Source organism: Apis mellifera, linkage group LG15 (assembly GCF_003254395.2).
Source record: "Apis mellifera strain DH4 linkage group LG15, Amel_HAv3.1, whole genome shotgun sequence".
NCBI classification, from domain to species: Eukaryota; Metazoa; Arthropoda; class Insecta; order Hymenoptera; family Apidae; genus Apis; species Apis mellifera.
This window is the reverse complement of record NC_037652.1, coordinates 9,109,625-9,122,378: the sequence shown is the minus strand read 5'-3', so window position 1 is coordinate 9,122,378 and position 12,754 is coordinate 9,109,625. Positions and strand designations below refer to the sequence as shown.

The 12,754-nt window shown below is 22.6% G+C and overlaps 2 protein-coding genes across 3 annotated transcripts; one reads left to right on the top strand and one right to left on the bottom strand.

Moving 5' to 3' along the window:
- Positions 1-5,367: 5,367 nt before the first annotated feature.
- On the bottom strand, positions 5,368-8,664 carry LOC410575 (dual specificity mitogen-activated protein kinase kinase 4). Its single transcript, XM_006563685.3, has 10 exons — positions 8,455-8,664; positions 8,114-8,374; positions 7,885-7,956; positions 7,700-7,814; positions 7,510-7,599; positions 7,259-7,436; positions 7,072-7,191; positions 6,618-6,917; positions 6,306-6,532; positions 5,368-6,232 (listed from the first exon to the last, which is right to left on the bottom strand). Exons 2-10 carry the CDS (start codon positions 8,154-8,156, stop codon positions 6,067-6,069), a joined length of 1,311 nt encoding a protein of 436 aa, XP_006563748.1. The 5' UTR covers positions 8,157-8,374; positions 8,455-8,664; the 3' UTR covers positions 5,368-6,066.
- A 216-nt stretch (positions 8,665-8,880) lies between these two features.
- On the top strand, positions 8,881-10,154 carry LOC724125 (28S ribosomal protein S7, mitochondrial). 2 transcript variants are annotated; one of them, XM_006563687.3, is made up of 5 exons: positions 8,881-9,040; positions 9,223-9,408; positions 9,606-9,711; positions 9,795-9,932; positions 10,065-10,154. In XM_006563687.3, exons 1-5 carry the CDS (start codon positions 8,994-8,996, stop codon positions 10,143-10,145), a joined length of 558 nt encoding a protein of 185 aa, XP_006563750.1. In that variant the 5' UTR covers positions 8,881-8,993; the 3' UTR covers positions 10,146-10,154. The 2 variants fall into 2 exon arrangements, with proteins under 2 accessions (XP_006563750.1, XP_006563749.1); XM_006563686.3 differs by having other exon boundaries at positions 9,480-9,711.
- The last annotated feature ends 2,600 nt before the right edge of the window (positions 10,155-12,754 follow it).

Below are 12,754 nucleotides of genomic sequence, written 5' to 3'. Positions count from 1 at the left end.
AAAGCTCTGATAATCCCCCCACTTTGAATCTACCTGGTTGCCGTAAACCATTGGCCGTGGTTTGTGTGCGTGACAGGTGTTGGACTCCCTCTTGCAGGTGGACCGTATGTACACGCTGCTCGAACCTGCGTGCAAACCTTTCCTTTTTTTTTTCTTTTCTTTTCTTTTTTTCTCCTCTTTCTCTAACGGAGAACAGAAATTCGCCCTCGATATTTACCTTCCAATTTTGTTTTTTTTTTTCTTTTTTTTTTTCAACTGACACGTTCGATCTTTCACATGTACGAAGGAGATACACGTAAAGAAAATCATTTTATTGTATATAATATAACGGTTCCTTTTTTTTTCCTTCTTCAGCGCGTTTCTTTAAATTCAATTCGAACTTTATTCGACGCGTTTTCGTACACATAAAAGTCGGTAGAAATTTGTTTTTTGTTTTGAGAGGGGAAAATTAAAATCAGAATTAAATGAATTTCGGAGTTAACGAATCAATTAAGATAATGAATATTTTAAGCGAGGAATTGTAGATGTGGATCCAATTTTTGTATTATTGGATAAAATTTTGAAACAATTTTTATGCACGAAAAAAGAGATAATATGTAATATTACGAAATATGCACGAGTGTATATCGTGTTACTACATTTTTCACTGTTCGAGTATATTTAATCGAAAATATGACAGCAGTGCAAACGAATAAAGGATCGTCCAAAAATTGTTTAATGTTAAATTGAAACATGGAAATATAGAATAACTATTTCTTTTTTCTTTCTTTCTTCTTTCTACCATTAGGAGCGAGTTCTAAAGGAAAAAGCTCAAATTCGTATTATTTTTGTGAAGTATTTTTAATCTAAATTTCGAGAAACTCGAGTAAGGAAAATATGTTAAAATTAATTTCGAGAATCGATATTCAATTGATACATTCATACATTTATTTCTTTTGAATCGCATTATGATTCATCGAAGGAATAATATTAATAAATTTTGGAAGTTTGCACGGAGAAAAAGGAAATGAAAATCAGGTGTTCGTACGGTTTATCGTCAATAGGGGTGGTCGCATAGCCTGAACATTCTGGTACAGGTACTTTCATTGATCGAATCAGAAAGGCAGTGACCGTCACTTGCGATATCCCGGCGTGAAAGAGAGGGGAAAGAAGCACGGCTATTCGACGACGTTCAGAATGGCGTGTAAAATTTCTGAAGCTTGCTTATTATTGGTCGATGTCCGTTAAGATCGTTAGAACGAAAATTTCATCGTAAATTTGCACGAGATCTTGAAACCATTTTACCCCCGGGGGTAGGATCATCGAGTGGGCGTTATCGAATCGTTGACCAACCCTCTAATCGGGGAAAAAAATTTTAAAATAAGCATCCATTAAGAAAGATCGAGTATTTCGTAACGTTGAATCAAACGGGCTTTGCATTTCGTAATTTATTTTTGTTTTTTTTTAAAAATTTGAAATATTCATAAAATATTACGGATTTGAAATATTATAAATGCAATGATCTTCGTACGAGTTTTGCGCTCCTGAAAACCTGAAAACAATATTTCTTAATTCTCTTTCAAGATCAGTAATACGTGTCAGAGTAATTTTTATAAGGATTATACATAGAACAATTACAATTTTCCCGATATTATTCTATTTCTGAGAAGTGGAATTCTATATTTCTATTTTTCTCTATGCTATTCCAATATTGCAAAATCCATCTCGACTTTTTATTTTTTCGAGACAATATACATACATAATTATTCTTTTCGGATATGAATTGAATTTTATCCGTTTCAGATGGACGAAAATGAAGGATGGAAAGTACGAGTTCGATAGATTGTTCGAGCAAAATATCCATACGTAGTCGTCTACGTAGTTGAAGTGGAAATATCTACATACACGATCAATAATCTCCTGGGAACATCCGTTCCCCTGCTGGCCTATCCAGCTGGTCACCCCTGCAATAATGGTAACACCAGCAGCACCAACAGTACCAGCACCAACAACAGTAGTAGCACCTGCTACCCTCCCCGTGCTGTGTGTCAGGTTGTGACTCACCATCACTTTCCGTTTCACCGCTATTATCATTATCATTACCGATTGTTGTTCAAAATTTTCCTTTTAAAATTGTCCGTACATTTTTACCATTTTTTTTTAATCGATATCCTCTTTCCTCAATTTCCTTTTCGTTTTCATTTGTTATATTAGAATATGATGTCATTACAAATATATATGTATGTATCAAAAATTGTAAGCAGAAACAATTAATATTAAGACAAAATGGAAATTTTATATACGTATAAGATTTAAATTAATTTTTTCTGTGATTAATATGTAATACATTCAAAATGTTTATATTATTTCTATCTAGGGATTAAAAAAATTGTTTAAATTTTGATAATATATTTTAACGTATAATCATTTTTTTAATAAAATAAAAAATTTAAATAAATTTTTTTAATAAATATATAGGTATGCGGTATATCTTACAAATATATATGTATGTATCAAAAATTAAAAGCAGAAACAATTAATGTAAGACAAAATGGAAATTTTATATACGTATAAGATTTAAATTAATTTTTTCTGTGATTAATATGTAATACATTCAAAATGTTTATATTATTTCTATCTAGGGATTAAAAAATTGTTTAAATTTTGATAAGAATATATTTTAACGTATAATCATTTTTTTAAAATAAATTTTTTTAATAAATATATAGGTATGCGACACATGTTACGAAAAGAGAAATTAATTTGGTATAATTTAGTAAAATAAATATTTTTTTAAATATTCAAAATATTTCTTTATAGAATTTTATATAAAATTTGTGTTAAAGAAAATAATTATTAAGATAACGTTTCTTTTTAAATAATTTGATTATTGAAATTAATTTATCAAATTGGAAATAAAAAGCGTTAAAAAGGTTAAAAATTTGAAAACTACCTATTATAAATATTAATTTGAAATAACTTAAATGAAAAACATTGCTTCTTTTGAAGAAGCAAGATCGATTTAAGATCGATAGATTTTAACATATTCCCTTAGGAAATGTTTATAGGTCATACACATAAGAGATGATGTGGACGTATTTCAGTGGCCAATTTAAAAGAATAGATATTACTTTGCCAAGTTTCAAATATAGACGCGAGTGTGAGTAGGTATAGATTTCAGGAGAATGATGGTGCTTTAATAAAATATTCAAGAGAATTGATTTCAACTACCACAGTGACAATAGCAAAGAACAAGAATAATGGTTATCAATAATATAAATTTAGCGAAGCTTTTAATTATATATCAAGTATCGATTTTTTATTATTATTATTACTATTATTTTTGACAATTTTTAAATAAGGAATCTTTACTAAAAACATATATTTTTACACATCAGACAATTATTATATATATATATATATATATATATATATATATCATTATCATTATATTTTATTACACATGTGTGTTTATACGTACTATTTATACGCAACTTTTTATAAAATTGAAAAATTTAAATATTTGGATAATCAGTTTCTAATCTAAAGTATTATGAAGCAAAATGAAATATAATTATGATAATATTATTTTACATCTTTATCATACATCTTTACATCATTTTTCTTTATTTATTTTCTCGAAACAAATATGTTTTTCTTTTCAAATGCAATTACGATCGCTCATAATTTATGATAATTAATTTAATATTTATCTAAATAATTATTTCATATTCCATTAGAATGAAATTTTCGATTATTGATTTAATTTCATCATGAAATTCAAAAATATAATAAAAAAAAAAAAACGTAAAATAATATTAAATTAGTATTAATTGAAGTTAATTGATTATTAATATTATACATTTATTGATAAGTTTTAAACATAAAAATTCATATATCTTTGATTTTTATTCATCGATTAATTTAATTAATTCTCAATGATATCCATTTAATTCCAGAAATAAGATTGCAATTTAACGTAATAATAATTAAATTGAAACGAAATTTTGATATAAAATTCGATATAAAAGTAAAAAATGAAATAAATATTGCAACTATTGTATTTTACAAATATATGATTATATTTGTATAAATTGTTGTGAAGTAAGTAAAAACTGAAATAAGAGTTTTATATTAAAGATTAATATATTAAATTACAATTTTAATTGTGAAAGTGTTCAATTGATATCCCGTGTCTCGTCCATTATTATGCACGTAAATATAGACAAAAAAGGGAAATAGTGAAAAAAAAAGAGATAGAATAAAAATTCAAGAACCAGCGCCATCTTTAGAATGCCGCAAATGAAACTCGATATATAATGTTACAGTAGTAGTAAGTATGAAAAAGAATAATACGAGATAGAATAAGAATTGATCATTATCGCCATCTATTAAATGCCAGACATTTTTTTTTTTTAAAATCATATTTCTAAACATTTTTCAAAAATTTTACGCTAATTTGTAATTCTATTTTATTCCGCTTTTGGAGAAATATCTCCAAAATTATAAATATTGCTCAAAAGATAGCGATGACGGTCCTATCCTATCTCTATCTTTCTTCCAGTATTTGTTTTTTTTTTTATACCTAGTGTTTCATTTGTAATATTTTGGAAATGAAACTGATTCCCGAATTTTTATCCTATATCTATCCTCTTTTCGCTATTTCTTCTCTTTGTCTATTCTTTGTAAAATTTTTTTATCAAAAAATGGCTTCAATGTTTAATTAATTTATTTTTTAAAATATATAATTTTTTTCCTTTTTTAAAGTATTTTTTAAAGTATTTCAAAATATGAAATGAAAAATCCTATTAAATGTTATATCTATATCTATCAGATTCTATCCATTTCTATTGTTTTATTCAAATATGTGAAAAAAGTGACATTCTTACTTATACTTATTTAACTACTATATTTTCCTATTGAAAAATTTGAAATTTTTCAAAATAATATTTTTATAAAGCGTTTTTCGTTATAAAATTTATAAAAACAAAACAATTTTGAAATATTAGTTATTTTATATGCGTGCATGATATATACATATATCATACATGTATAATTATTATGTTTGCTATATATTTTATACATTATTTATTATAATTAATTTTTATTTATTCATGCATACATATTTAATTCAATTTCAAAGGAACTATTTAAAATCAAAATAATTTCTATTAAATATTTTTAATTTTGTTATTCTTTTTAAAAATCTTTTTCTTTCAATATTATAAAAGAACAGAAAAATTATTATGCAATCTATATTTATAATATTTCTTTCATAGCATTAAATTAGAGAAAATTTAGCTATTTTTTATAATTTATATATAACTATTTAATAAAAAGGTATATAACAAAAAAAGAAAAAAAAGAATAAGAAAAATCAAATTCATATTATGAAAAGTAAATTTTCTTATTTTACTTGTGAATAATTATACATCAAAGAAATATACTAAACCTTTAACATATATCCTTTTCACTTATTCCAACAAGAATAATTATATTCTTTTATTTTTTATTTTTTTATTTTTTTTTTTATTTTTATTTTTTTTTGAATTGAATTCTTATTTTGAATTGATTAAATCAATAATTATTATATCACGAAGTTACAAAAGCTTAAAACAGCGATTATTTTAACTTGTTGCTTTCAATATTATTACATATTGTACAAGTTTCTAATTATTGACAAAATTTTACTGTGTCATTATTACAAATTGTTATCGTCGTTGAAACAATTGTAAAGATAAAGATATGAAACAAATATTTTTTCGTAATTTTTTTAAACATGTTTCATTGAAACCATATTACAATTCCAATGAAAAAGCTGATTTAGAACTTCTCTTCTATATACTATTCAATAATGTCAACTTGTTATTTGAACACTTCTAATCACTATGTATATAAGAATTTTATGACACGATAATATGATTCTACACAAAATGATTTATTATCGACAATGATCGACGGTTGATTAATTTTACTATCTATACTAAATCGAAGTGCAAATAATCTATTCATTTACAATACTCAAATTTAGGATTTGAAAAATTATAGAAATTAAGGTACAAATATGTATTATTTTATATTTTTTACTTAATGCCGATTAGTAGTAAAAGGCGTCAATCCCCTGAGAACCATGTTATCGAGAACACCACTTATATAAGCTGAAACATCAACAGTGTCTTCTTCTGCTTTTCTGATAAAAGGATGTTCTAATAATTTATTGTATTTCGGCCGTTGTGTCTCTTCCTTGATTAAACTAAAATAGAAAACAAATAATCATTATTTTTCTTATTAAAATTTATCATGACTAAAATTATCAGATAATTTACCATGTATTCACAAAATTCACAAAATCCATTGTAAAATGATTCCCATTTTCATTAGGAGATAAACGTGGTGGATCACCTTGAACTACTTGATAAAGTTGCTCAAAAACTGAATTCCATTTTGGATATGGAAAATAACCAGTTGCAATTTCCATTAATGTAATTCCTAATGACCATACATCGCTTCTAACATCATAACCCTTTGCACGTTGAGGATCTATCCTTTCTGGCTGAAAAATTACAATAAATTTAAATATTTCTGATCGTATACAAATCTTGTTAAATATTAATTATATGCTTTATTATTGTACATACAGCCATATATGGCCTACATCCAGCATCGCGAGTTCGTGCAATTGAATCTACCAATTGCCCTGATATACCAAAATCACAAAGTTTTATATTACCATGTCGATCTAATAGAATATTACTAGGTTTTACATCTCTATGAATTATTCTTAATTTTTCCTTGAGGTAATTCAACGCCTTTACTGTGGCAACAGTAATTTTTCCTAAAATACGTTCTGGTATTCTTTCTTTTAATACCTCATGAATAAATTTATAAAATATATCTAATGAAGTATCCATAAGTTCCATGCAAATCCAACAGTCACCCTAAATAGAGATATAATAATTACTATTAATAATGAAATATTAAATAATATTAAATAATTTATTATAGATTTTGATTATTAAATAGACTTTATTATATAGATTAATCATTATGTAGAATTTAATAATTATTATTAAATATTTATTATAGACTTACTTCTTTGAATAAAGCTCCATAAAATTGTACAATGCATGGACATTCATTAGATTTCATTACAACTTCTAAATCCATTAATAATTGTTTTTGCTCCCTTTCATCCACTGTAGAACGAATTCTCTATAATTAAATATAATATTATGAACTGATTGATAATTTTAATAATAAAAATAATAAAATTATATACCTTCACAGCCATAACAGTATCACTTATCCTATGAATCATTTTATTTACAGTGCCAAATCCTCCTCGTCCTATTTCTCCTAAATCTTGAAGATCTTCACTTGTAAAATCATATACTGCATTTGGTGATAGCTGTAATTTTCCAGTACTTTGCATTGATTGACACATTCGTAATTTATCCCTATAATAATCCATTAAATTATCATTCCATCAAAATATCATTAAACAATTATTTGATTATTTCAAAAATATACCTTGCTTTATCGGGTAATTCTTGTGGAACTGCAGTACAAGATCTTACTGGTAGTTTAGGCAAAGATAAAGGCAAATTTGGACGAGAAGATCTATAATTATTAAATAAAATTATAAATATATCAAAAGATACAATTTAAAAATTTATGATTTAAATATAAATATTGTTATTTTACTTGTTACATAACTTACATTGGTAAACAGGCTGCAGTTCCAGTTGAATTAGAAAGAGAAGTATTCGTTGAATTATTAAGTGGTATATTACTTCCTTGTGTTTGAAAATTAAGTTTAAATTGTCTTCTTTTTTCTATTATAAAATAAATATAAATGTTATTATATTATTACAATATTATAATGCATAGATACAGATACTATACCTGACATTTCATTTTGAACATCATTAATAGATGTAAAATCCAAATGTTGGAAATTAAATTGTCTACTAGAACCTAAATATTAATAATACCATTATATAAATAATTTAACATATATTATATATATATTCAATAAAATTATTATTTTTTATCAATAACGAAATTAATGTTTAGGTTATGTATATAAAATCTTTCATATATTTATCATTAATTTTATGACATTATAACTTACTTTGAGTAGTTGGTGTTGAAAAATTTCCTCGATTTTCCGTCATTTTTTAATATTCTTGATAGATGACTATCAGAAGAAAAATCTCTTATTAAAGGCACTCCTTTTAGGAGACCTTTCCGCAAGATTTTAACAATCTAGCATATGTATTCCGCAATGAGTGCACCATTTGTGCAATTTCGTTTCTTTGCAATCACTATATAAAAAAATCTTATTCTCTCTTTTTGCGAAACGCTTAATTTTAATTGTAATATAACACTGTTTCTATTTAAAAAAATATACTTTGTTATAAGTTTATCACGTACACTTAATTGACGAAACCGAAACAACAATGATATACGTACCATTCAATATAACACGTGAGTATAAGTGAAAAAGAAATGTAATGGTAAGTTTACATCGATCTATATTAGAATTAATAATTTATTTTAAAAAATTCTTGTATTAAAAAAAATTCTTATAAATTGTTTGTATAAATTGTTTCTGCTTGCTCACTTATTTTCGTTTTCTATACATGTTTTTAGAAGTCTAGAGACTCTATGAAGGAATTCTCGAACTATTATAGTTCTACGCTTCATCATTGTAGGCGCCAGTATCAACTTTATCAAGAAAATTACTTTCTTAAATTAAAATATAATATATATTTCGTATATTTAAGTATTTACGAATCATGATATTTTCCTCTCATTATATTTTTCTCAATTGAAAATACTAAAACAATAATATTAATTTTAATAAAATGTTTTATTTCATACGTTAAATTATTTATTGTATTATAAACTTTAATATTTTATATAACCTGTTTTAAATATTATCATCCTGTTGAACTTGACAAGACAATTAAATATAAATAAAATTATTAAAATAGATATAAAAATTAAAAATGGTCTTTGGAAGAACATTTTATTCAAGAATTCTATCTAATTTAAGGTAATATTAATTCGAATTTCAATATCAATTGATGCATGTTATTGTACATTTGTAATATATCATTATGTATGAAAGTTAATCATATAACTTTTATCGAAAATAAATTTTATTTAAATAAATTTCATAATTATATTGCATATAATGTGGATATTATGTAAATAATATTTTTTTTTTTTTTATAGATATAATTTAGGAAATGATATTCAATTTTATAGTGTATTCCCACCAACTTATATAAAACCAATTTATAAAAAAGATGAACAAGAACTAATATATAAAAGCCCAAAAATAAATCAATTAATACATGCACCTATAAAACCAGCTACTAATTTTGAAACATGCTCTGAATTTCACGATATAATAGTTAGGTAAATTTTTTAGTATAAAACTTGTATCATTCTTTTTTTCTTTAAATAATTATATATATTTCACATATTAGAAAGTTCACAAATTTTATTATGAGAAAAGGTAAAAGACAATTAGCAAAAAAAATATTAGATGAAACTTTTGAAAATATTAAAATAATAAAATTAAATGAATATTATAATACTTCACCTGAATATAGAGAAAATATAATATTGGATCCAAAGACAGTTTTGCATCATGCTATAAAAAATTGTACACCCATTTTAGAATTAAGGAAAATAAGAAGAGGTGGAATTAATTATCAGGTACATATATAGTTTAATTTTCTTTATATAAATAGTCCTTAAAAATTAATAAATAAATTGATATTAATATTATAAATATATAGGTTCCAATACCAATAAATGAGACTAGAGCTCAATTTTTATCCATGAACTGGTTAATTAAAACTGCACAAGAAAAAGGAAATACTGAAAAAATTTCTGATATGTTAGCAAAAGAAATTATTGATGCTGCAAAAAATCAAGTATATTTATATGTTTTTAACTTATTACGCATTTAAATAATATATAATATAATGATACGAGTTATTTTTTTTATATAAACAAAATTTTTAAAATATAAAATTGCATTTAATTACTATTAACTTATATTTCAGGGTCGAGTTATTAAAAAGAAACAAGAATTACATAAATTATGTGAAGCAAATCGAGCTTATGCACATTATAGATGGTTATAAAAAAAAATATTAAAAATAATATTAAAATATAATATTATGATATAAAATATATAAAAAAATAAAAAGAAAATTAAATAAAATTATTTTTTATTATAATGACGATATTTATATATATATTATTTATTTATCACTTATTTAATCAAATTTATAAATATGATAAATCATTAAAAATACTATAAAAATAATTTTCTTCTATAATTTTTCCATATTTCATAAATATCTTTAAATCATTTTTACATGATGTAATACAAAATTTATTATATAATTTACCAGATTTATTTATAAAATTAATATTCCTAACAACAGTCTCGAAATTTATTCTCTTACCCCAATAATTCACATATGATACTATAACTTTTTGATCTTTAAAATTTTTTGTATCTTCTTTGAGATATATTGATCCAACTGAATAATTACATGGAAAACTAGTAATATGTAACATGAAAGTTACTAAAAAAGCTAAAATATGTAATAAATAACATTAATAAAATTTCACATTTAATTCTAAAAATATTAAATGTTATTCAAACTTACTATAAGATAAAAAACTTATATTTTCATTCAATGTTATATAATTCCACATGTGTAAAGATACAGTTATTGGTATATTTGCACAGAAAAGAATTGTGCAATTACGCTTTATTTTATTTAATATATAAGGAATTTTAATATAAGGAAATATATAAATTATTTTATGATCTGGATACAATCCTGATTTCATCGATGAGGATACATTATATTTTTTATTGCTTGATGCATAACTATTAATCATAATATTAGCATTATTATGAAAGTATTTTAATCGTTTAAAAAAATGAACTTTAAGTAAATTCATAGAAAACATTTCTCAATTCTTTAACACGCGACAAGTTAATTCAATAATGTAAGATTTCTTTCTCTCGTATTCAATTGTATAATTAAAATACAAATATATAAAAATATATTACACATATATATAATAAATATAATATATAAAACTTTGTTTAAATAATAAACAATTTTAAATCAATATTTTTAGTAATATCATAAATGCACAGTATTGTCATCGACAATTAATAAGCTAGAAAACTTCGTCATTATAAATTATAAATATCGCTTTTATGATGTTTTTTATTATATAAAATATGAAACTCATTCGAAAAAAATTATTTTTATTATTTATATTATATGAAAAGAATTTTATTATTTCCTTTAAAATCAAATAACATACAAATAAGTACATACATTGATTATTTGAAAATGAGATCGTATAATATTGAATATTTGTAAATGAAATTATATAATATTTTATATCTATTAATAATATTTCTATTAATCAATAAAGAAGGAAAATTATTTTTTTTGTCATTCATTGTCCCGCCAATGAGTTTTGTATAGTCATGAAATCAAATTTGTCCAACTTCTCAAATTTATTCATATAGTATCATAGATTTGTCTATGAATTTGTTTCATTATTTAAATCATATTTAAATAAAAAGATATTTAAAATTGTTCATAATCAATAATAAAACTAGAATTTCTTAAAAGAATTTTTAACCAATTTAATCGAATATTAATATTAATACTAATATTAATCGAATAATTTTGAAAGGCGATTGATTTTTAAATTGATTTTGTCATACAATTTAAAAGAATAATAAATGAATATAAATTGATTTATATAATTTTCAGTATTTCTATGTGAATATATATTTTATGAAATTATATGTTTATCTTAAATATCTAAATAAGTTTTAACCTCATAAGTGAAAATTCCGTGAAAAAAATAAAAGATTATTAATATATTGAAAACACTTAAATATAAAATTATATCGATATAAATTATTTATAGTTTACATAAAAATACGGATTTTTAATTTTTTAATTATATTTTTTATTTATATTGTGTTTCATGAATATATATATATATATATATATATATATATATATATATATATATATATATATACACATTTAAAATAATGACTTCTATTTTACTTCATTTGATTATAAAGATTTAATTTTTTATTTGTATATACATATATATCAAGTATTTTATTAATTTATAATACATATTAATAACATACATTACAATCATATTTTGTTGTGTAATAAAATAAATAAACCAGAAAAGAACAAAATAATAATTACATACATCATCAATATATTTTTACAATTACAACTTTTTTTTTAAAGGAAAAAAATTAAAAATATTTATTAATAACTATAACTAAAGAACATAGAATATATTTTTTTGTATAGCATTTTGTATTCTATGTAAAATTAATAATGGATATTATTTTGTTATAGAAATTATTTAATTTGAATATAAATATAAATTTTGGCACATTCTTGTTGTAAATACAGAAAATGAGTTAAACTTTAAATATAATAAATTTTAATAAATGAGTTAAACAATTACAATAGTTTTCTCATTCATTATTAGATAAATATCATTAATTACAAAATTATATATTTTAGTCTCACAATAGAAACAGATTTTTATAAAATATAATATGTTATAAAAAGTCTATCTAATATTATTAAAAAATAACTATGCATTATTTTAAATGGATAATGTAATACAATATGTTATGCATTATTCAAGTGTCATTATTACTGTAAAACTT

Bases quoted from the DNA above. Each gene is read 5' to 3' on its own strand.
- LOC410575 (XM_006563685.3), bottom strand. From the start codon at position 8,156: ATGACGGAAAATCGAGGAAATTTTTCAACACCAACTACTCAAA. The intron at 7,192-7,258 runs GTATATAATTTT...ATTTAATTATAG, and splicing joins ATACTGTTATGGCTGTGAAG to AGAATTCGTTCTACAGTGGA. The intron at 6,233-6,305 runs GTAAATTATCTG...TTTCTATTTTAG, and splicing joins GTGAATTTTGTGAATACATG to TTTAATCAAGGAAGAGACAC.
- LOC724125 (XM_006563686.3), top strand. From the start codon at position 8,994: ATGGTCTTTGGAAGAACATTTTATTCAAGAATTCTATCTAATTTAAG. The intron at 9,041-9,222 runs GTAATATTAATT...TTTTTTTTATAG, and splicing joins AGAATTCTATCTAATTTAAG to ATATAATTTAGGAAATGATA. The intron at 9,409-9,479 runs GTAAATTTTTTA...TTCACATATTAG, and splicing joins TTTCACGATATAATAGTTAG to AAAGTTCACAAATTTTATTA.